General features: G+C 36.6%; 1 protein-coding gene across 10 annotated transcripts in view; it reads right to left on the bottom strand.

Annotated features, from left to right (window-relative positions):
- Positions 1 to 25,618, bottom strand: part of GRM7 (glutamate metabotropic receptor 7) — an 836,468-nt gene that overhangs the window by 397,712 nt on the left and 413,138 nt on the right. For all 10 annotated transcript variants that reach the window (XR_013357466.1, XR_013357467.1, XR_013357464.1 and 7 more), the window contains exons 3-4: positions 17,756 to 17,897; positions 11,853 to 12,007 (exon numbers count right to left, since the gene is read on the bottom strand). Coding sequence is in view for 6 of the 10 variants with exons in the window: in XM_077857985.1 (XP_077714111.1) it covers positions 11,853 to 12,007; positions 17,756 to 17,897 (297 nt within the window). In the remaining 4 variants the exon portion in view is untranslated. The remainder of the gene's footprint in view (positions 1 to 11,852; positions 12,008 to 17,755; positions 17,898 to 25,618) is intronic.

Here is a 25,618-nt window from a genome sequence, read left to right on the forward strand (position 1 = left end):
TGTCATATTTGGTTGACCTGAAAAAGTATTTATTAGTATGGTTTCACATTCTGCTTTTCCAATCAAAATTAAAATTAGGCTATCAATATTTATATATTTATAATTTCAACATGGAAGGGTGTTTGCAATACTAATTCTACCTTCTTCCCCCCATTCTACAATTTTGCTGTCAATCAATGACCAGAAGGTGTACTGATTTCACAATTATAAGATCATTCCCTAGCTTACATTTTTCCTTCAAGGACAATTCTTACATGGATATTTTCATGTAATTTATAATTCTAACAAAAAGGTTTATTAACTGATTTCACTTCATAATAAAATTTAACATAATAGTATTACCTGTGGTAATATACATAGAGTTATATATAGTTAATGTAACACTTTCTTGAAACTATATAAGCTTTCACTCTGCAGTAATATGATTTGCCTTATAGACTATGTATATATAATCTATATATATATATTTAAAAGACATTATATCTACAAAAAACCTATAGCTAACAACATATTTAATGTTGTGAAATTCAAGACTTTCCCACAAAGACCAGGTAGAAAGCGAAGGGTTGCCTCATGCTACTCCTTGCTAATGCAATTAGGCAAGAAAAGGAAATAAAAGTTATATAGATTTGGAAGAAAGACATAAAACTTTCTTTATTCACAGATGATATAATCATCTATGTAGAAAAATAAAAAGAATTGACAACAACCACCACAACAAAAAATTCTTGGAACTAATAAGCAATTACAAGAAATTTGCAGGATAAATAGTTATATATAGAAATCAATTTCTTCCCTACATAACAGCAATGAACAAGTGAAATTTGAAATTAAAAACAGTAACATTTATATTAGCTCCCCCCAAAAAGAAATAATTAGGTATAAATCTATTAAATAAGTTCTATATGAAGAAAACTATAAAACTCTGAAAAATGAAATAAAAAATCTACAAAAATGGAGAGATATTCCATATTTATAGTTAGGAAGATTTAATATTAGCAAGATACCAATTCTTCACAACTATACAGATATGTAATCCCAATGGAACTCAATCTCAATAAAAATCTGAGCAAGTTATTTTATGGATACTGACAAACCAATTCTAAAATTGACACAGGGAGGCAAAAGACACAGAGAAGCTGACACAATATTGAAGGAGAAGAACAAAGCTGGAGGACTGACTTTACCCAACTTCAAGACTCCCTACTAACCTATAGTAATTGAGATAATCTGGTATCTATAAAATAATACACAAAAAGATCAGTGGAACAGAATAGGGAGCCCAGAAATAGTCCCTCATAAATATAATCAACTAATCTTTGCAAAAGAGCAAAGGCAACACAAGGAAGCAAAGATAGTTTCTTCAATAAATGGTACTAGAACAATTGGACATCTATGTGCAAAAAAAAAAAAATCACATCTAGGTACAAATTTATACCCTTCACAAAAATTAACTCAAAAATGGATAATAGGCTTAAATGTAAAACACAAAATTATAAAACTCTTAGAAGATAACATAGGGAGAAAATCGAGATGCCCTTGGGTATGTTGGTGGCTTTTAAGATAAAACATGAAGGTAATAATACATGAAAGAGAAAACTGATAAGTGGACTTCATTAAGCTTCAATAAAATGAAAAACTTCATCTCTACAAAAGACAATATCAAGAGAATTAGAAGATAAGCCACAGATGAGGAGAAAATATTTGCAAAAGATACATCTGATACAAGGCTCTTACCAAGAGTTTACAAGGAACAGTTAAAACTCAACAATTAACAAAAAAACCCTGATTTTAATTTTTTTTAAAAATTTTTATTTATTTATGATAGTCACAGAGAGAGAGAGAGAGGCAGAGACACAGGCAGAGGGAGAAGCAGTCTCCATGCACCAGGAGCCTGATGTGGGACTCGATCCCGGGTCTCCAGGATCGCGCCCTGGGCCAAAGGCAGGCGCCAAACCGCTGCGCCACCCAGGGATCCCAAACCCTGATTTTAAAAATGGGTCAAAAACCTAAGTAGACACCTTACCAAATAATATACACAGATGGTAAATAGGTGCATGAAAAGATGCTCCATATCATATGTCATCAGGGAAATGAAAATTAAAACAACAATGGGACACCACAGTTAGAATAGCCAACTCTTGGACAGACAACACCAAATGCTGGGAGGGATGTAGAACAATAGACCACTCATTCATGGGTGGAGGGCATGTAAAATGGTATAGGCACTTTGAGAGATAGCTCAACAGTTTTTTATAAAACAATCTAGTCTTACCATATATTCCAACAATTGTGCTTTTGGTATTTACCCAAAGTGGCTGGAAACATGTCCACACAGAATCCTGCACATGGATATTTATAGCAGCTTTGTTCATAATTGCCAAAACTTAGAAGCAATCAAGAAGTTCTTCAGTAGTTAAATGGATACATAAACTGATACATCCAGAGAACGAAATATTAGTCAGATAATGAGAAATGAGCTATCAAGATATGAAAGGCATGGAGGAACCTTAAATACATATTACTAAGTTAAAGAAGCCAATCTAAAAAGGGTACTTAGTACTATGATTCCAGTGATAAGACATTCTAGAAAAGGCAAAACTATGGAGACAATAAAAGATCTGTGGTTGCTTGTGTGTGTGTTAGGAGGGTTAATAGACAGAGCCCAGAGTATATTAAGGGCAGTGAAAATATTCTGATATTATAATGATAAATTATTTCATTATACATTTTTCCAGACCCAAAGAATATATGACACCAAAGGTGAAGCCTAAGGTAAATGATGGACTTTGGGTAACTATTCTGAGTCAATGTAGGTTCATCACTAGGAAAAAATGTACCACTTTGGTAAGTGATATTGATAATGGGGAAGGCTACACATGTGTGGGGACAGGGGAAACTGGGAAATCCCTCATCTCTTTCTCGATTTTGGTATAAACCTAAAACTGCTCTAACAACATAATGTCTTTGCATAAAGCATTAATTTGTAAAATCCATTCATTCAACAAATATTTTATGAGAGTTGATTATTTTACAGGACTTTTTCAAGTGCTGGGTATACAGAGTGAGTAAGACAGATGCATGATTAAGGGTACCTTAGGCTGCATGTAACAGAATATCTACCTCAACAGTGGTTTCTCCATATGTCTTCTGTGCTTTCCTTTGTTGTCATGTGCTCCCCTCATTAAGATGATTGCCATCATTCTAAGTATCCTGTCCTCACAAGATAACATGACAAACACAAGAAGAGAAGAAGGCAGGGGTTTTTCTCCTTGTGAGAGGGTGATCACATACTTTGCTTTGCCTAGGACAATCACATTTTATGCCTTCTTTTCCTTCTAATTTGTCCTGGATTGGATAATAAGTTGGATAGTTGCTGTATAACATGCTTTTTTCTTTTTCTTTTTTTTTTTCAACACAGAAAAATATTTCTGAGTGGTTCCTTCAGAAAATGTTTTCATGGGTCCCAATGGTAGTGTTAGGTCACCTGTTCATCCCCTAACTGCAGGGGAAGTTGGGCCAGTGGGTATTTGGCATTTTAAAATTTCATAGCCTGAGGAGGCTTCCACTGGCCAAAAAAGATGGGTGAAAAAGTGACTGCTGGGTAAACAGTCAAGAGCATCAGTCATCCATGACAGATTTGCATTCCCAGAGGTAACTGGGATTTCCCCAAGCCTCACAGCCTGTAGGAATAAATGGAGTCACATTATCTATGCCCTCACAAGTCCCACCAACATTTTCCTATGGGGTTCATGCACAATATCTGTTCAAGAGTGTCACATACATTCTCATGAACAAATATGCCAAGTATCTTACTATTTCCTCTGGGTATCTATTGGGTTCAGTGGAACTTCCAGGGCTCTGCCAAGCACCATGTTTTCCACTGACACCAGGACCCCCTGCTTTGCACTGCTGCCAAGGCAATGCTTGTGATGTCAAAGTTATACAGAGGTCTAGGGCAAAGTAGCAGAAAATGCTATTCTCTTCACATGTTGCACTGTTGTTAGGACATACTAACATATTGTTATGAGTGTCCTAATAGCTGACATAGTTTTTAGTCAAATGGAACTTGAGATAGACACAAATTAGTTTCAGTAATATTCAGCTTTCTTTTAGTTCCATGCAGAATTTCCCTTGAAGAGAAAACTTGCTTTGGCCAATGAAACTAAGGGAGAAATAATGTGCATCCCTTCCAAATAAAAACATTTAAGAATAGCTTGTGAGTGTGTCACTCTCTTTCTGTTTAGCGGTGCTGCACAAATTATGTTGATATGGATGTGCCATAAGATAGAAACAGTCTAGAAGGCTAAACAAATACATGGAGGCCAACTGCCCTGGAATGTCTCTAAGAGTCAGAGAAGATTTCACATAGGTGAGCAGTAATTGTTTGTTGTGCTAGTCATTGAGAGTTTATTTGTACCACAGCATGGCTTCGTCCATCCAAATGAGAGCTATTTTTTTGTATAGCCTGCTTATCCCCTGTGGAAATTGCGTATGAACTCACCGAGTTCTGGCCTAGGAAGAGGAAATATGTCTCTTTCTTCTGACAATTAAGATTTCTTACTGGGTCACACTCATTTTGTCATTCTTCCTTTAGAAAGGATTCTCTCTCAAGGGTCTCCTGAATTCTGAAACAGTTATATTTCTGGAAAGTGATCTGATAGTTCATCTGTATTTCCCAGGAATATCGGAAGCCACACTTAGATTCCAGTTAGCATTCTCCTGATACATACATAGAATAACTGATAATGTGCTAAGATGCTTCACAAGCAGAAGAACCACTACATATCTGAGAGTATGAGAGTAGGAATAAGGCTGAGGTGACAAAGGAAGGAAAACACCATGGGGTTGATAAGACAAATGGTCTCATAGAAAAGAATGTACAGATTTCACAGGAGGGAAATAAAGAAGGGGAGAAAAGGCAGACAGGGACATCCAGATGAGGTAAATAGCACTTGGAAAGGATGTAACTCAGAGCAGACACAAGATTTAATGAAAGGCCTAGCAGAAGGCTGTCCTAATATGCAATCATATTTGTTAAGTCATTTGAGTTGTAAGTTACAGAAACCCATTTTGAAGGATCTTATACAAATAACAGGAATCTGTAGTTGATAAAGATGGAAGTCCTGATCCAGACTTGGAACCAGCAGTGTAATATGACCTCTGTGCCCTATCTCAGAGTCAAGGGTTTCAATCAGTGTCACTTGAGTCACATGTGCTGACAGTAGGGTTTGGGAGTCCCCGTGAGAATGAGGGGAGCGAAATGAGAAGAGAAAATGGATGTGGGGTAGGCAGAAATAATAAACAACCACTTCCACAATACTCCTTTAGAAGAAACCTTTGGGGTGATATAATTTCATCTACAAGTGAAAAACTTTAGTTCTAGAGAGGGAAAGGTCAAATTAAAGTACACTAGAAACTTTGGAATTAAATATAATTTGGACACAAGATTGGCCAATTAATCAAAAATCTTGATCTTGACAATGAATCACTGAAAATACATAAATATATTAAATGTCTTAACTCAAAATCCATCCAACCATATGCACACACATGCACATACACACACTCACTTGTCAATCTTCTGATGTAGGATCAAGATATTTGTTGTTAATATGCATCACACGGTTGGCATCCCAGACATAATCTTGAAAAAGTATCAACTATAATAAATTTCAGTATCATGGTCTTTTTTTTTTTTTTTTTTTTTTCATTCATGAGAGACACAGAGAGAGAGAGGCAAAGACACAGGCAGAGGGAGAAGCAGGCTCCATGCAAGGGGCCTGACATGGGACTCCATCCCGAGTCTCCAGGATCACGCCCTGGGCTGAAGGTGGCGATAAACCGCTGAGCCACCCAGGCTGCCCAGTATCATGGTCTTTAAAATGAAATAAAATCTTAAAGTAATTACACTGTAATTAAGTGTAGTATGTTTCTAGTATTTATTATTTCCCTCCAAAATCCCCACCAAATTTATCCCACAACTAACAGTGACAAGCTTAAGAAATCTTTCCAAAGAATTCAAATTATCTTCTTTGAAACAGCATCTCTCTCTCTCTTTCACTCTCTCTGCACTTCATTGGTTTATACAATTTTAATTACATGAAACAATTATGGTAACACATATCACTGCAGTAAATACATTTATAATCAAAAGTAGTTAGTTCTTCTAGCCAAAAATTCAACCCAGTGGGACATACTAGAGATCTAACTATTAACTATGAGTGTACAGGGTGTTGGGGGCATCAGATAGCATATTGTGCAAACAAGTGGATATTTTCTTGTTGATTTACATATTTGATAGGTAGGAAATGATGGGTGGCTAGTTAAATAGAGTCTGTTAGGAAAGCATCTATCCTATGAGACAAGAGACAGCATGACTCAATACCTGGCCTTTATACACATAAAGTGAATTGTTTTCAGCTCTCCTTAGTTACTTCAGTTACAGATTCCTCTGTTTACATTTCTAACCACTTGCTCAAGGTCAATAATCTCTAGTTTAAGCAATACAAGATGAAAAATAAGATAGTATTTCTCTTCACATATTTATTCTCACGCCTGTGACCTGCTCACCCTCTGTCAGTCTGTTCTATTAGTAGAAACAGGAGGGTCCAAAAGGAAGTTCCCGCTGGAATGTCTAAGACGAACAGAGATAGCCTTATCTGTGCTTCCTCCTTTCTGCGGAGTCAGAGCTGAGGCTTCCCTTGTGTATTTAGAATATTGAACCAAGTCACCTGATTGAGCCATGGTGCCAGTCCTGCCCAGAAAGTTTCTCCAGAGACTCTCCCAGAAAAGAAAGGGAAGATGACAAAGAAGGCAAAAGGTGCTTCAAAAGCAAGCAAAAGGAAAAGTGTGTAAAACCACACTGAAATTCCTGGAGCGATCCTGAATGAGAACCGTGGGAGTTCTTGAATGTGGCCTTTCTACTAACTGTCTTAGAATAAAAACTCAAAGAGAAACCATTTTGGATTAATTCTTCCCCATCCCAAGAGAACTCCACATTCATACCAAAATGCAGTTGTTTGCATATTCAGGTATTATAGATAATTTCAGAAGTAAGGGATAAAAATACAAATTTAGCTTTTAAAAAATTTACTATTAAATAGTAATAGAGTTAGGTCCTCCAGTAAATGCTAAGGGAATAGAAGCAAAGATGGCTAATCTCAGGGAACCCAGGGGCAGTAGGCACTGCCCTTAAGGTTCAGATTCTAGTTCTAAATGCCACAGGCGAGCTTGGTGTGTTTGGGGCTTGCTGTACAGGAGACATGTAGCACATTTTGGACTTGGGGAGCAATGAGCTTGGTTCTGCAGGGTAGACTAACTCTGTCTGGGAAAAGCAGGCAGTCCTTTGAAAAGACTAATGATTTGATCTATATTGAAGAAAAAATTAGTTTCCAGATCAGTAAGAAATAGGGAAATGGGAAACCCTGGTGGATTTTAAGCAATGAAAGAATCTGATATGAATGTGAGCCAGGAATCTAGCATAGGCTAGAAAGGCTTGAGCCACAGGTCTGTACCCACATCCGCCCAATCTTTGTTTTGGCCTATACTGTGTCCTTTCTTTGACTCTCCATAATTTACAAGCTGGTCTTTACGGGAAAAAATATGAAAATTATTCTAATATGATATTTTCTTGTTTATATTTTTCTTCATCACCTGTCACCTCTAAATTAAGTAGGCAATTCCATGAAAGCAGGGACCTAGTCTAGTCTGCCACTTGCTATCTCTCACTAAACAGGTTGGTGCCCTATACCCTGCTAGAGTTTATAAACATTTGTAAAAGCTTCAATGACGAAATTGTCATGACACTGAACAGACAATACTTGCACTGCTCTTATTACACAGGTCATAGCTTTTTCTAAAAAGTAGGTGCATTGCTCAGAAATTGCACTGTGGTTTAAGGAAATGCTTTCTTCCTTGTCGTTTTCCTCCCATTCTCCTTACAAAACCTTGTGATATGTGTGAAACATTCCAGGTACTCAAGGAAGGCTAAAGTAGGACACATCTAAATAGGAGTCAGAAATATTTTAGTTCAGCTCTTCATAGCTTTGATCTCTGGTTTTAGGAAAAATAAAGAATTCATTTCAATCTTGACTTAATAAGGCATGAAATAACCAACTTTTTAATGCCAGGTCCAGAGCACTTTTTGCCTCTCCTACATAAACACAGATTTAATTCAAGAACCAAGCTGCTCTACAGACCCATTAGAAAACATCACCAATATTCAAAGCCATTATAGGTAGCTTTGAAAATCCACCCTTCATTACACTAGCTCCCTAATGTTAATGATTATAGCAGAGATGAAAAGATGCTGGTCCACGATCCCTGTTGACTATAATTAGAGGATGCCTTGGACAGCCTATTCTCAGAGAAGCAGAGCACTTTGTAGGGCAAAGAGTTGAAGGCAACGTGGGCATTATTTGCTCCAAGGACTTGTTGGGGGCTAGAGAGGATGACAGAGAATCCTAGTTAATGGGACAACAGAAGAGAGGAAAATGCCAGGGATCCCTTGGCTCATCAGACAATTCAGAGAAACTGAAAATTACAGAAGTATTTTGGCTCAGGAGCTGGAGGAGAGCTGCCAAGTTGTGGAGACATTCTCCAGATATCCTGTGAATGTCGGGCAGCCATCGGGGCCATGGCTGACCTTTCTCGGGCACAATTCCTATCATCACCAAATTGAAAGGGGGAAGAACAACACACTTGGCTAGCAAACATGGAGGCCCTTTATTCTACAAATGGAGAATAGATACAGATAAAAGATAAAAGAAGATGAGCACTACTTTCACAGAGGCCATGTGCTTGCTAGCAATCTGGCCTAAAGCAATTTATTGTTAATTATTCATGCAGATAGAGAAAAGACCAGCCAAAAATTTAGATCTTTGCTGAACATGTTCAAAATATAAATCTAAAGAAATGAAACAGGTTGATTATTGCTTGGCTTTTTCCTGTTTATATTTGTACATACAGCATTATAAAACACAAAGATACAGGGATATAGCAGTATTATAAATAATTGGAGGATATTCTACGGCAGTAGAAATCAATATGGAACATTCATCAGCAAGAAAAAAAAATTAGACAGCAGAGGAAAACTTATTTGCCAATGCAGGATATGCTCAATTATTAGTTTCATTTGTGATATTTCATAGCTTGGTTCAGAAAACTTAGTGCAAGTGAATGCATTTCTTTTTTCCCTTCTTCAGGAGTGTGTCACTGTAAATGCATAGCCACAATCTTGATGTTTCATCTACTGCATGAACAAATCTAGGCTGTTCTTTGTAGCAAAGCACATAGACAGTATGGTTAGACAGAAGCCACACACACCAGCCACCAAAATATCCTCATTTCTATCTGGTTAGGGATGGAGAGTTTTTTTTTTTTTTAAGATTTTATTTATTTATACATGAGTATACATGAGAGACACACACAGAGAGAGAGAGAGAGAAGCAGAGACACAGGCAGAGGGGGAAGCAGGCTCCATGCAGGGAGCCTGTTTTGTGTCTGATTTAAGAACTTTGTACATTCAAAAAAAAAAAAAAAGAACTTTATGTATCCTTAAATACATAAATGTATAGCAGGAATTTTTTTTTCAAGAATTTATAAAAACTTCAAGATACTTAGTATATTTTCTTAAATATCACCAAACTGGAGCTAGTACCCATGGAGTATGGGCATCTATGTCTATGTGGCATATACAGCTAAGGAAAAAGGACCCCAGTCTTTTCTTGCTTTCTTTGGCTCTCACCCAAATCTAACATTTCACCTCTCCATAAAGTCACCTGAGTGAACTTTCTAACCCACTTTGATCACATTCCACTTTTCAGCTGCTGCTCAAACTTTCAGAATAAAGAACATGTTCCTTAGTGTAATTTCAAGACCCTTCAGAATCCAACCCAGACCCATTTTGCTGCCGTATTTTGTGCCAGGACCTCAGGTAGTCTGTGACTCCTCTATCCATCCTAGCGTCCAACCACTTAACAATCTGTTTGAGGACCGGACACGTGTAGGCCAAGTTCTAGGTGCTAAGGATACATGCAGGGGGTTCATAACAGATATGTTTTCAGACAGACACAAGTAAAGAGGTGCTACAATGGTAGAGGTCATGTAGGACACTGCAGAAGCAATATAAAGGGCTTCTAATGCAAACTGGGCTGGGGTTGAATGGTCACATATAGCTTCCAGGGAAAATTAGTATCTAAGCAGAGACCTAAAGAGCAGACAGGAGTCAGTCGGGCCAGTGGTGTAGTGACTGGAACTCCAGGAGAGAAAAGAGTTCTCCCAACATGCTATAAATGGGAACATTTTCAAAGAACTGTAAGAATTTCAGAATCATAAAGCAGGGCTATTATGCAGAATGAATTATTTACTGTTACCCCAATGTGCCCTTCACTCTTCTATTCCCATCCTCTGAGTTGAGAGTATAAGATGGTCTTCTCATCGGCTGCCTGATGAACTTTAAGTTATTACTTTACCTCCTCTCTGTTGTATCCTCCAAACACACCCTCACCATCCAAAAGAAACATCCACAGTGTTTCCTTTGTGCCCTGGGGTATCTATTCCATATTGCACTTAAACAGTTTCTGATGTTACATAGTCATTGGCTATTTTTGACACCTCTCAGCTCTGCATGCTTTGTAGATAAGGATTTTGTCCTTATCTTATTTTTTTCTACTCTTAGAGCAAGATACACAGTGGATATTCAAAATTTTAAGTAAAAAGTAGAGGAAATAGTTAAAACCTTGTCTTTTATTTCTGCAACCCATCTGCAAATGCATTGGTCTGTGTTGTAAGATAAGCGATCTTCTCAGGACACATACTGGGGAATGAAATGAATTCAAAGACTCCCAAGGAACACATGGGTGACTCATGGGATCTTTATCTCCCCCAGATAACATAGAAAGGCAACTGTGACAGAACCACAACCTGGCATGTTTAAAAAGGTCTCCATAGACCATGCAGCCTTCTGGGGAGAATAACTAATTATACTGGAGTGGAGACAGAATGGAAAGAAATGCAAATATTTGATCCCCTTTTGAGTGAGAGGAAAGAGGCTTTTTTAATGTGCAAAGCAAGCATGTTTTAGGGAATCTGGAGACCTGGCCCATCAGAAAAGAAAGACAAAGTAGGATACCAGCGGAGGAGTTCCTTTTCTTTACAGTATCTTCTTTTAGAAATAACTTTTCTTTTCAAAATAAAAGAGAACGTAAATTGTAATCAGCAACTTTTGTTAGATCAGAAGCATGCCAATAAACGCCCTCTCCTCCTTCTTCCTCTTAAAGTATCTTCGTAGCAGCAAGGAAGGCAAAGGAAAAGAAAGGGGGCAGTAATTTAGGAAGGCAAGAGACAGAGAACAAGAACAAAAGAGGCTAGCAAAGGCAAAGCGATGTTGGTGCCTGGGAGAAGTGGTGTGCTGTGCCATCGTGGGGGCTGGAAGAAACCCCACAAGGTAACGAGGGAAAGGATCTCTGTAGTTATCCTGCTGTAGAAGTAATGGATAAATTGCAAAGGGAAAATACTCTCTCAGAAAACACAGTTCACTTAAGCACACTTGGATCGTGTTACTATTTCACTTATTAATGATAATGCACTTCTTGCAGGGAGCTCTGGTACCATAATGAAAAAAAAATATGCTAATTATTATGAAAATACATGATCTCTTCAAAAGAGGAATATCAACTAAGAGAAGAGGGCAGGTATATGGCCTAATTTGCATTTCACGGCTACATGTTTGAAATGATACTGCAGAAATTATGTAAAAACACTGAGCCCTCACTGGGACACATGATTTAGTCATCCCACATGGCACAAACCACTCCCTTAGCCTATTTTACAATGGATAAAACCCATACCTTCCACAGTTGCTCGCTTGGGCTGAATGGTAATGGCTCCTTCTGCAATGTCTTCATGCTGGTGCAGTGGGTTGATTTTGGATCCCCAGCTGTCTGAGCCGACCCAAAGAAAATGGCCCACTTGGTCAGCTCTTTTGGCTGCTGCAAGGATCTGCCTGTGAAAAAGAACATGAAAAGTTATATTAGTGATAAGGAGCAGCTGCTGAACATATATATTAGGAATGAAGCAGAAGGAAAGCAAGCTACCAGTTCTCAAAAAGTAAGTTATCAATGCCAAAAAAAAAGTATGTCAAATGATTTATATCCTGCATATATAAAGAGATTTTATAAATCACTAAGAAAAATTATCAAAGCAGCTTGAGGAAAATAGGCAAGAAACATTAAAAGTCAAAAGAGAAAAGGAGAAATATAAAAAACCAGTAAACTAGAGATGCATATTCATACAGACTAAAAGGATTGAAAATGTCAATTAGGGGAAGATATCACATTTGCTTCTCATGTTGGCCAAAAGATTTGTTTTGTGAGTTTGGGTGTGTGGCTGGAAAAATGAGTGCTCACATTCACTGCTGGTGGTATGTATAATTCCTGGGAAGCGATATGTCAATCTAAATTAAGTGTCTTAAGTTATTTATTAAAATGAACAAGTATGTTATACTTGAAAATTTTACAGCCCATGCTTATATATAAAAATAGCATATAAATAACGAGGGTAACAAGGCAAATAAAACAAAAGGAAAACTAATTATTCATAGTAAAGTTATTAAGTATATTTTTGAAAGAAGAAATAGATAAGAGGTAACTGCATTTGTAGAAGAGAGAAAGCTACAACTATAACTCCTTTGGTGGGTTATACCGTAGGAAAAGTGATTTGTTTGTTTCTCAAGACTTGGAGGTACCAAGTATCACATAGGTACTTGGATAAATAAAGGAGAAGTGGTTGAAAGGTTGTATATAAAATCGCAAAAACTCAGGTTTCTTTCTTTTTCTTTCAGGCAGAAAATGGAATGGTAATTTTCTAATAAAATTTTAAGGACTACGTTCTGCATATCATAAACATCCAAAAAGCAGAGAGTTATGAGTGAGCGATGGTGAGTTAAAAATGAGGGAGAGGAAGATAAGCTAAATTTACCAATAAGTATTGAAATGGTAATGCCCTCTAGGAAACTTACACTTCTGCTTACAGAATGCTAGAAACTAAGGGAGTGTCACCCTAGGCAGAAAATAGCTTTCCTGGAAAAATCTGGACCACCTTAGGAAAATAATTCTATATACCTACATAGAGAGACCCTCTAATGGAATGGCAACTTGGATATCCGGCAAGTCCACCAAGAGCCTGAAGTCTGAAGGGATAGGACACCACTGCTTGCATCAAAGTTTTTCAGTCATACTTTAATTTTTTAACATGTGCATTTATTATTTTAATAAAAATAAACAATCAATTACTTATACTCTTGGCCTAGAGATACTATTTCTAATCATCTGTGCAAAGGAAATGATCAAATACACTGCCAAAAACATACATTCATGACTTCAGATAACCTATATGCAGAACAATAGGGAACTGTCTGAACAAATGACCGTGCATGTAGAGGATGGATTAGGGGATCCCTGGGTGGCGCAGCGGTTTAGCGCCTGCCTTTGGCCCAGGGCGCGATCCTGGAGACCCGGGATCGAATCCCACGTCGGGCTCCCGGTGCATGGAGCCCGCTTCTCCCTCTGCCTGTGCCTCTGCCTCTCTCTCTCTCTCTCTCTCTCTGTGACTATCATAAATAAATAAAAATTAAAAAAAAAAAGATTTAGAGGATGGATTAGAAAGCAATTCAGAATATACTTAGATTTCCACAAGTACTTGTTAAAAGAAAAATCAATTAAAAGAACTGCAAAAGACTGTTCAACTCATATATGAGGAAAGTCGGCTAAACATTGCTTGGGCATGTGTATATACACACAGTTAGAAGTATAGGGCCATCTGAAAGCACAGCAAGATAAGGATAATACACCATGTATTGTTAATCTAATCATTCATTGAGAAGATACTACTGAGGTTGAAGAGGTTGCAAAGGTGGGCAGAAGCCAAGTAAAACAAGAGGAAAAAGACAAAACTACATAAATGCAAAAAGTAGATTTTCACTTTAATATAAATGTAAAAGTGTGGGCTTATTAACTGTGATAAACAAGATTAAACCATTTAAAAAAAACTTATGGCATCCAAAATGACATGTGAATTACAAAAAGCAGGAGATAAAAACCAGGAGATTCTTTTGAGGAAAACCTATGTACGTTTCGAAAAAAAGTGCTGGCAAACATTAAACCAGAATTTTAGGCTACGTCTGAGTTTTGGAATTGCAAATTTTATAAGAAATCATTTAACCTTTTTTTTTTCTAGACAAGTCTCTCAAACCTTTATTTTTTCTAGATAATCAAGGGACAAAGAAAACTTAAGGACTTCCTTCAATAAAGAGTAACAACCACAAAAAACTTTTCCACCTTTTCCAGTGGACTTATATTAGTCATGTATTATTTTTATAATCAGAATAAAGTGTTCCAGAAAAAGGATCCACTCTTGTCTAAAATCCAAATTATTGGTACCCATGACTTACTTTTCATTTATTTTAGCTTTAAAATCTAGGTATTACTGTTTTCTCATTGCCATTCTCTGACAAAGTATTTGAAGTTAATGTTCTAAGAAATCTCAAAATTTCCCATTTACAGTGTAAATCTTCTGAAAAAAGAAATAACATCATATTGTGAGTTAAGAGTACTCTTCAGATATCAGTGTATTTAAGATCATGTTTTGGAAGAAACTTCTATATGCACCTAAATTTTATTATTATGTTAAAGAACTACTCCTGCTATCACTGCTATGAATCACAGTATACAATAATATTCAGCACACAAACAAACCCCAAAGCAAAAAGAATGAGCCTAGTTATTGAGCAAACTGTATGCATTTTTACATCTCAAATTAAAACCTCACATTACCTACAAGCAGGAGTACTATAATGAATTAGTCACCATGGCAATTTGCAGTAATGTTGTATGTGACATGTACAGTGTATTTAGAAATAAACCCAAAGCCACATTTTATCAATGTATTATGTATTTGGAAAATATGTATAAAAACATTTATGGGACAATTAGGAAAGATATCAACAAAGATGAATAAGAGATAAGCCAAAAAAAAAAAAAACCCACCAAGAGTAATAGTATTAAAACACAATTTTTAAAATAACTACAACACAAAGTGTAGAAGAAACATGCCTTAAGAGCAATACTCAAGTATTTTTAAGGAGATAAATAATACATTAAAGGGGTGACCAGAAAGTTTCATCAAGAAGGGCATGTTTGAGATAAACTTTGAAAAACAGATAATTTCAGCAAATAGAGAAGGAGAGAAAAAGACACTATGAATAAAGGCCATTAGGAGGAGCAACCAGGAGTGCTGGAGGACCAGAGCCATGCATTTTGCATATAGAAGGGGTAAGCGGAGGTGAGGTCTACATGTTAAATTAGGAACACACTTAAAAGCATTCTGAAGTCCAGACAGAGAAGCTTATTTTTTTATAGATTTTTATTTATTTATTCATGAGAGATACAGAGAGAGAGAGAGAGAGAGGCAGAGACACAGACAGAGGGAGAAGCAGGCTCTATGCAAGGAGCCCCACGTGGGACTCAATCCAGGGTCCCTAGGATCACACCCTGGGCTGAAGGCGGCGCTAAACCGCTAAGCTACCAGGGCTTCCCCAGACAGAGAAGCTTATATTTGAATTATTAAATAGTGTGAATTGGCATAGTGATTTTAATCATTCATTTATTTGGCACTGTTCCTTGAGCATTTCCTCTATACAAAATACCGCAATAGGGATGGAGGATACAAAAGGAAGTCAAATGAGGCATCACCTCTGCCCCGGTGATGCTGATAGATTAGTGGAGAATGTGGACTAATCAAATCATCAAGCAATGTATAATAACATCATTGACCTCAACTATGAAGAAGAAATTGCCAATGCTGCAATGTTTAGAGATATCTTCCCTCAGAAGACCACGCTAAAGATGGCATGGGAATGAAAAAGCAAGGAAGGAAAAGCATTTCAGGCGCATGAGAACACACAAAGACCAGGGAGTGAGGAAACAAAGGATAAAGGAGCAGAGAATGAAATAAGACTAGAAAGGAAGGACGAGGGTGGATAACCACAAAAAGAGCTCAAGAAGGATTTTCATTTTATTGATGGGAGGACCAAGGCCTGGGAGTTGGGAAGCAGAAAGGGGGCAACAGTGGGGCAACTTCCCAAGGTGACACAATAGTCATTAGGGAAACACTTCAGGTATCTCAATGTCAGGTTTCATATGCTTTCTGTTTAATAGTCCTGCCACCGTGATCAGAGTTTACTATTGGGAAAATGATGGATGGACTCAGAGGCAGCATTCAGAGTGCAGGAGGAGGGGAGAGAAAACTGGGAGGCTCATGATGATGACAGCACAGTATTCCAAGCAGGGTGTAATAATGGCCCAGGCCCTTAAACTTTTCTTAATAAAGGAGACTCACCTTCAAATTAAGTGATATATTTTATCTAAAACAAGGACTAAAAAACCCCATACAGCTCTTTCACATCAATGGAGATGTTAACAAGCACAATCTATTTGGAAAACAATAATCATATTGGGACATATCTCGTCCTGGAAACTTCTTTTCCAGGAATTGATGTTAAAAACACTTGAAAGGTAAATTTATAAAATAATATAATTGCATACTATTATATATTTGTGCTATATTAATATGTATCCACCTGTTGCATAATATGTTTATATTAATATTTATATTTCTATATATTTGCGTGCACAGATTTGTGGAAAAGGAAGTTTATTGCAGTGTTATTTATAACTGCAAAAGTGTGTAATCAGATGTCAATCAATAAGGGAGCGTTTAGATAAATGACAGCACAGATATAAAATTCTGCACAGTTATTAAAAAGACTGAAGAGATAGGTACTGACATTCATAGACATCCATGATAAAATGGTAAGCAAAGGCTAGCAGGGAATGGAACAAGCTGTACACACAGTATGCCACCATTGTACAAAAGTATGCAGACTGTCTCTAGAAGAGTATATAAGAAACTGGTCATTAGCCATTGCATCTGAAGAGGAGAACTTGTTAGCTAAGGGCAGGATGAATGGAACTTTTTTTTTTTATAAACCTAGATACTTTAAATAGTTTTTTTAAGCAGGTATAATTACTATATATTCTAAATAAATAATTATTCTGGAGCAAAGTGGTAGTGCTCAGAGAAGAAATCAGGACACATTTGTGTCTTAGAAACTCATTTTGGGCATATTATGTTCTAGAAACAAAGGTTAACTCTATATAGTTTGGCCAAGAATGCAAGGAATGAGGAAAAATAAGAAGTTAAGATTCCTACTGGATTTTTTACTCCAAGGAGGATCAAGGTAAGACAGGAGAAGAAGAAATGGATTAGAGGCATATTGGTAGACAAGCTTGGTTTGGAATATACTGAGACTAAAGCGGTAGCAATACAGCCAGAATTGTATGAATTTTTTTTTTCTTTTACATTAGGAGGAACCATTCTTTGGATAAAAGTCTGTTACACTTGGATATATTTTTAATAAAAGAACCTTTAAAAGGTCTAGTGGTTTTCTCTTTTTACAAGTAATTGAATACATTTATTTTGCTAATAGAAGGGGAAGACATGACAGCAACACAGCGCTGCTTCCATGGTTCGCTATAACTAGTCATGTAGGGGAGAAAGCATGTACAGACTTTGCCACTATGTAATTATAGATTTGCTTCTGTGCTTTCTTTTCCCCTCTCTGCAGGTATCCTGATCTTTCTGATCTCCTAGAGTTGCAGCATGCATATTAATGAATTTTACCAGTTATCCTTACTTTATATCCTCATCGTTGGCAAAAATCACGACGGCCCTGGAGTTCGGGGTGTCCAGGAGCTGTTTGATAATTCTATCAAAGTCAATGGTTCTGTCTTTGCGCTCTTGGGGGATTCTCACAGACTGCGCAATGCAGAGCCCACCTGTTTAAGAAAGAAAGAAGAGTGTCAATAAAGTTCCCTCAGAGATACCAAAGGAACCAGGGTGAGTAGCTAGAGAGGGTGGAATTTGAATTCTGAGTGCACAGCACTTCCTTGGTGATATCCCTGAATGAGAAAGGCTTAAGACATTATGCTAAGTCCTAAACTGTTGTTCATACTTGGTGCATCTTCCATGACATTGCACAACCTGATTTTCTTAGCACTGCACTTGTAAATGGCTAATGATGCCCAGAACACCAATGATACTGATCCTGGGGAGGTAGACAGGTTGACAAATTGGGTGGGATAAGGTCTTTAAAATGAATGCAATCAATAATAATATAATAATAATAAGAAAACTGCAATCAATAATCTACAGTAAAACATATTAAAACACATAAAGCTCAGGTTAATTTCTGTGGCTTTTCTGGTGTTTGCATTCCCAGGATTCTTTTCAACTTCATATCCATCCCAACTTTTAAAGGTGAGAACCAATGGAATAAATCTGAAAACAAAACAACAGCAAGAACACCAACTACTATAAATCACAGCAATAACCTCATACTCGTGCCCAACTCTCAAATATGTTTTATGTATGTTATTCCATCTTAAAAACTTTCAAAGATAGTTAGTAATACACATTTTTTTTTTTGCTAGAAGGGATGGGGATTAAATAGAAAAAATAGATTTGTGACTCCAGACTTGTCAGAGCTGTGATGATATTAATTCTCATTATGCATTTCAAGACAGGAAAATATGCAGCAGTTTACTAAGCAACTGATACACTCCTCACTATCCTACCTCTTGCTTCATAGTAGCCTCTGGATCTGGTATTTTATATAACACACTTTAAGAAAGGCTGGTGTAGGTGAAAGGGGTAGAGAGAACATTTATAGGAAAGGCAACAAAGGCCATCCAATGGGCAGAAGACATAGAGGCCAAGAAAAAAGGATAAGCTTGTTCTTGTAATGTGCTTGGGAAACAGCTATTATCAAGCTTATACCTTGAGCCTGACAATTGGGTGAAGGGTACAAGGCTTCCACAAACAGAAAAAATATCAACTTTATTCCAAAGTTGAGCTCCATTACACTTTTATCCCAACCAGTGTAATCTCTCTATAAGTGGCTCTTAATTTTCAGTGTACATAAAATCACTGATGATCCTTTTTCAAAATGTAGTTTCAATCACATTATCACCAACTTGACCTAATTGACATTTATAGAACAATCCACAGGACAATAGAACAGCACACATTCTCTTCAAGTGTAAATGGAACATTCATTAAGCCAGTTCATATTCTTGGCCATTAAAAAAATAACAAATTTAAGTGCATAGAAACTGTACAAAGTACATTATCATGCCTAACAGAATCAAACTAGAAATCAATAACACTTAGAAATTTAAAAACCTATTTCTAAATAACCCATGGGTCAAAGAGGAAGTGTCAAGGGAAATTCTAAAATACTTTAAACTAAATGAAAATGAAAGTGGAACACATCAAAATGTATAGATTATGACTAACATGATATTTATTATTATTTTTAAAGATTTTATTTATTTATCCATGAGAGGCCAAGACATATGCAGAGGAAGATGCAGACTTCCTATGGGGAGCCTGATGCAGGACCCCAGGATCAAGACCTGAGCCAAAGGCAGATGCTCAACCACTGAGCCACCCAGGCATCCTCTAAAGTGGTATTTGGCAGGAAATATGTAATCATCACTTATGTTAGAAAAGAGGGAATAGCCAAAATGGCAACCTAAGCCACTATTTAAGAAAGAAGGTAGAAAAGAGCTAACTAACCACCCTTGCAAAAAAGCAGAGAGACATAATAAAAGAGCAAAATCAATGAACCTGAAATCAGAAAATATGAGAAAAAATCAATAATATCAAAAGTTGCTTCTTTGAAAAGATTAATAAAATTGATAAATCTCTAGGCAAAGCTGACCAAAAAGAAAGAAATCACAAATGGTCATATCAGAATTAAGAGGGGCTAATCATATTGATAGACCCCACAGATAGCAAAAGGTAGTAAGGAAATATTATAAAAAATTTTATGCCAATAAACTCAGCAACTTAAATTAAATGAGTGAATCCCTTGAAAGACACAAACTATCCAAACTGAGGGCAGAGTAGATAATCTGAATAGTTTTATATATCAAAGATATCAAATTCGTACACACACACACACACACACATACACACTTCCAAAAAAAGAAAGATCGAGGTTTCACTGATAAATTCTACCAAACAGTTAAGGAAGAAATAAAATATGATCTACATATAATCTTTTACTGAAAATAGAAAAGGAGAGAAAGTAATTCATTTCATAAGGTTAATATTAACCTAATGCCCAAATCAGATGAAGATATTATTTTTAAAAAGACCAGTATCATTTATGAACATCCTTGCAAAACTCCTAAAAAATACTAACAAAATAAATCTAGCAATATATATGAAATAGTAATACATTATAATCAAGTGGATTTCATGTAAGGAAAGCAAAGCTTATTTATTATTTGAAAATCAATCATTATAATTTATATATGATCAAATTAAACAACAGTCATGTGATCATCTTTATACATGTGGAAAAAGGCACTAAACAAAATTCAATAAACATTCATGATAAACACTATAAACTAGGATTAGATAAGACCTTTCTAAGCCTAATAACAGGCATCTACAAAAAGCCTACAATAAGCATCACACTTAATAGTAAGAAATGACAAGGCAATTTTGTCCTCTCTTAAAACTCCAATTCAACATTGTACTGGATGTCCTTGTCAGAGGAATAAAGAGCAAAAAAAGAAAAGAAATGAAACAAAAGGCCAACAGTTGGCAAAAGAAAAAAAAAAAGTCTCTATTTGCAGATGATGTGATTGTCTATATAGAATATTCTAGAACTAAAAGGAGAGTTAAGAAAAATTGTGGGATATAAACTCAAAACACAAAGGTCAATCATATATCTACAAGTCACAATGAACTGGAATTTTAAATTAAAATAATGCCAGCAATAAATTCACCAAAAATGTGGTCCTTATTTATAAATCTCACAAAATATGTATAGGAGCTATATTCTAAAAATTATAAAACATGGCTGAAAGAATTTTTTAATCATGTAAATACCCCCCAAATAAATAAACTCTCCCCAATTTCATATATAGATTCTGTGCAATCTCAATCAAAATCTCAGAAAGCCTTTTGAAATCTGTATCACTAGCTAATTCTAATACTTGTACCAAAAGTCAAAAGAACTAGACTAGTCAAAATAATTGAGTAAGAGAAACAACATTGGTGAACTTGAACTACCTAAATTCAAGACTTACTACTATTCAAGACTTACTCCAAACTGCAGTAGTCAAGACAGTGTGGGATTGGAAAAAGAATAGACACTTAGATCAATGGAACAGAAAAGAGGTCCAGAAATAGGCCAATACAAATATAGCCAACTGATGGTTGGCAAAGGTGCAAAGGCAATAAGCAGAGACAGGCTAGAGTTTTCAACAAACGATGCTGAAACAAATGGATATTTATACATAGAAATAATGAATCTTGACATATACCTCATACTGCATGTAAAAATTAACTTCAAATGGATCAATAGACCTAAGTCTAAAATAAGAAACTAAAAAACATTTAGATGGAGACAAAGGGAAATCTTACTGGCTTTAGGTTTTGCAAAGAGTTTTTGGATATAAGATCAAAAGCCCAAAACAAGAACGCCTGGGTGGCTCAGTGGTCTGCCTTGGGCTCAGGGCGTGATCCCAGGGTTCAGCAACGGAGTTCTACATCAGGGGTCCCTGCATGGAGCCTGCTTCTCCCTCTGTCTATGTCTCTGCCTGTCTCTCTATGTCTCGCATGAATAAATAAAATCTGTTAAAAAAAAAAGCCCAAAACATAAAGAAAAAATTAATAAATCAAATTTTATGCAAATTAAAACTTTCGTTCTATGAAAGATAGCATTAAGAAAATAAAAGTACAAGCCAAGGACTGGGGATAACCAAATGTCTAATAGAAGACTTGTACCTACAATATATAAAGATTTGAAACTCAGCAATAAAAAAAGAAAAGAAATGGGCAAAACATCTGAATAGACAGAGAAAAACAGATGTCAAATAAGCACAGGAAAAAATGCTCAACATCAGTCATTAGGGAAATGTTAATTAAAACCACAAAGTTATATCACTACAATAGCTATTAAAACAGCTTTTCAAAAACCAGTAATATCAAAATCTAGAGAAGATGTGGAGCATTAGGAATCTCTGCTCATTGCTGGGAGGAATACAGAACAATACAGCCACTTTGGAAACCAGTCTGGCGCTCAAAGTTAAATATAGAGAAAACATAACAAGCAGCCAGTCAGTTCCAATCCTAGGTATTTATCCAGATGAACTGAAAGCTTGTGCTCACACAAATGTGCACACAAATGTTTAGAGCAACTTTATTCATAATCACTAAAACTGGAAACAACTAAGACATCTGTCAACAGGTGAATAGATAAACAAATTGTACATGCATATAGCTGAATCCTACTCAGCAACAAAAAGGAACTGCTGATTTGTGGATGAGCATGAATAAATTTTAAAAGCATTTTGCTAAGTCAAAGAAGCCCAACCAAAAAGACTATATATTGTATAATTCTGTTCATACAACATTCTAGAGAAAGCAGGACTTCAGGGGTGGAAAATAGATCCATGGATGCTAGGGATTCAGAGGAGGGGTTGAATACAAAAGGACTCCACAGGGAAATTTGGAAGTGATGGAAATGTTCTGTATGGTACTCTGGTAGTAGAAACATGACTCCACACGCTTGTCAAAACCTTAAGAACAACATGCCACCCTGGACTTACTGTAAGCAAAACTTAAAAAAATCAACCAGATTGTCAGGGGATCCTAGAATATAATGCAGACTGTGATAAATGAATCTAACTGTATTATTAATGTATGAGTAAATTTTACTGATGGAGATGAGTAGAAAATAAGTTGACCTAAGTAATTTTTAAAATTGTGTTTTGCCTGGAAACTCTAAAGTTAGAGACTAAAAGAACTGAACATAAAACGGTACTCTGATTTGTATATTTTTCAAAGTAATGTGAGTTAGCAATTCTCGAACTGCTTTCCATACTTGAGTTGAACAAAACAGCAAATAAATTGTAGATAATGGGAACCAAGATTCTCACCTTCAAATAATTTATGAGTAAGCAGAAAAATAAGGCTAGAATGAATCATGTGGTGCCAGAAAGGGTCAGAAATATCAGTATAAAGTCACATTTTAGAAGGATGCTTGTATGCATGGGTTACTACACACTATCCGCTGAGGGAGCCTAAAAACAATGACACCCCAGAGCAACCAGGACTCCTACTACCCAGGTGTTAGTTTCAAAATACCATCTTTCAACAAAAAAGAATCAGTTCTCTTTGAAGAAATGGCTGATTCTATGCCTGGGGCCAGGCATATACAAGACAAGCCTGCAGTGTCAGGAAGTCAGAAGTACACGAAGGGGCATGTCAACAGGATACAGAAGCCACCTAAATGTGTGTCCAGTGAATAAAGTTAGAACCATATGAACAACAAAATAAGTAATGATGGTATTAAATGATTATCCAAAGAATACTATACATACTTATGAACCCATACTGAAACAAAAGACTAAATTAATGAGAGAAGTAATTAATTTTCTGTACAGAACTCCAAATAATAAATGTAGAAGGAAAGAGAAAAATGAAATATCACCATTAGAACATGATAGTAATAATTGCTGCTCATAAGAGCCACCGATCCATGCTAACATTAGTGTGGGAAACAGTGACATTTATATAGCTTCAGGAGACACTGAACATTTATATGGCTTAAAAGTTATTTCTCCCAAAATATTTATTAATTACTTTGGTGGTTTTAACATATGCCTACAACTTCTTTGATACTCTTCCTTCAAAGAGGTTGAGATTAAGTTATCTACCTTTAAGTTAAATCCATGCTTGGTGATTTGCTTCTAAAGAATATATAAAAGGAAAAAGAGTAACTTAGGTGTAGAGACACCTGGCAGACACTGCTGTAACTGGGTCACTAAGTTAATATCACTACTATTAAGTCACGTTGGTTGTCCTGCCTGATATGATGTGATGATAAGGGCACTCCGTTTGTGTTTTATTCTTCCCCCAAATCTCTAACCATCATCTAATCATGATAAAATATCATAAAAATCCAAATTGAAGGACACTGCAAAACACCTGACCTGTGTTCTTCAAAAACCCTGAAGATCATGAAATAAAAGACTGAGAACTGAAAAGTAGATTGGAGCCTGGGACAGAAAGACATTTGTGTAAAAGCTAGCAGCATCTGAATAAAATCTGTACTTGAGGTAGTAGTATTTTTCCATTGAGACATGTATACATTGAGACATTGTACACTGGCTATTTTAGATATTAACATTTGGGCTAACTTGGGTATAGGGGAATTCTATCTTTGCAACTCCTTTATACATCTAGATTTTAAAAAAATGTCTGTGTGTGTGTGTGTGTGTGTGTGTGTATAGTTATCTAGTTATCTAACTGTCTATCATCTACTTATGCACTCTACCTAACTCCCCACATCCCTGCCCAGGTCTTACCTCCCATGAACACTTATTTAGTAAGTAGTGGAGCAGGCCCAGGAATCTGAGTTTTTAGCAAGATCTCGAGGTCAGTGATTCTTAGGCATTAGTTTACCTAGAGGACTTGTTAAAACACCCATTTCTGGCCCCACTTCAAGAGATTCTCGTTCAGTGGGTTTGGTAAGGTTTGTGAATTTGCATTTCAAACAACTTCCCAAGTGATTCTGGTACTGCTGGTCTGGGCACCACACTCCAAGACCACTGTTCTAGGTGATATGGCTGCAGGTGGCTAGGGGAGCAGATTTTGAGAAGCATTTGCTTGGGCACTCCAAATTGGTTGTAGCCAGCTCATTCAGAAGTAGCATACTTGTACACACATTCCAGTTAAACTTTTTAAAAGACTCTTAGGAGGGTGAGATAGGGAGAAGGAAGGAAGAGATGGATCACTATGCTTTGTTATAAGGTTTACAATGATACAAAGAGACAACAACAGGAGAAATATCCCTGGGAATAGGGACTACAGCCTCCATGCCATAACTCCTCCAACTCTAGGAAAACAACATGGAGTATGGAGGAATGAAACCATCTGCAAACTGTCCTGGGACTGCTGGGGAGAAGAAATGGCTACTTTACCACCTTCTCGGCAGGAGACGGGGAATAATTCTGGATGGAAACCCAGCTTCCCATCAGGATTCAATTACAGCTGAGTGATTAAGCAAATTAGAGCAAACTCCATTTGGCGATGTGATTAGTGGAGGGGCGGTCTGCACTCACAGATTTAGGGCCCACCCAGTGCACACTGGAGGAATCCATGCATGGAGTTTTATGATTGCAGAAATGAGTTGCTTGCCCCCTCTCACAGAGAACAGTCCACAGGTGTGCAAAATCAAACAACTCAACAGAAGAGAGAAACTGGCTATTAACATGTTAATGGGAATGAACATCTTCATAAAGCTAAAATCTTAAAAAAAGAAAGAGAGAGAGAGAGAGAGAAGATTGGAAAACAAAGGATAAGAGATAAACAAACTGCTTTGATCTTCTGCTCTTGGAAGTCTTGAGTGGTGTCTCCCGGAAGGACGGTCATTTCATTTGCTTCAGGTTCCTAAGAGAAAGTGGTAGGTTGAAAA

The sequence above is a fragment of the Canis aureus genome, chromosome 19, assembly GCF_053574225.1.
Source record: "Canis aureus isolate CA01 chromosome 19, VMU_Caureus_v.1.0, whole genome shotgun sequence".
Classification (NCBI taxonomy): domain Eukaryota; kingdom Metazoa; phylum Chordata; class Mammalia; order Carnivora; family Canidae; genus Canis; species Canis aureus.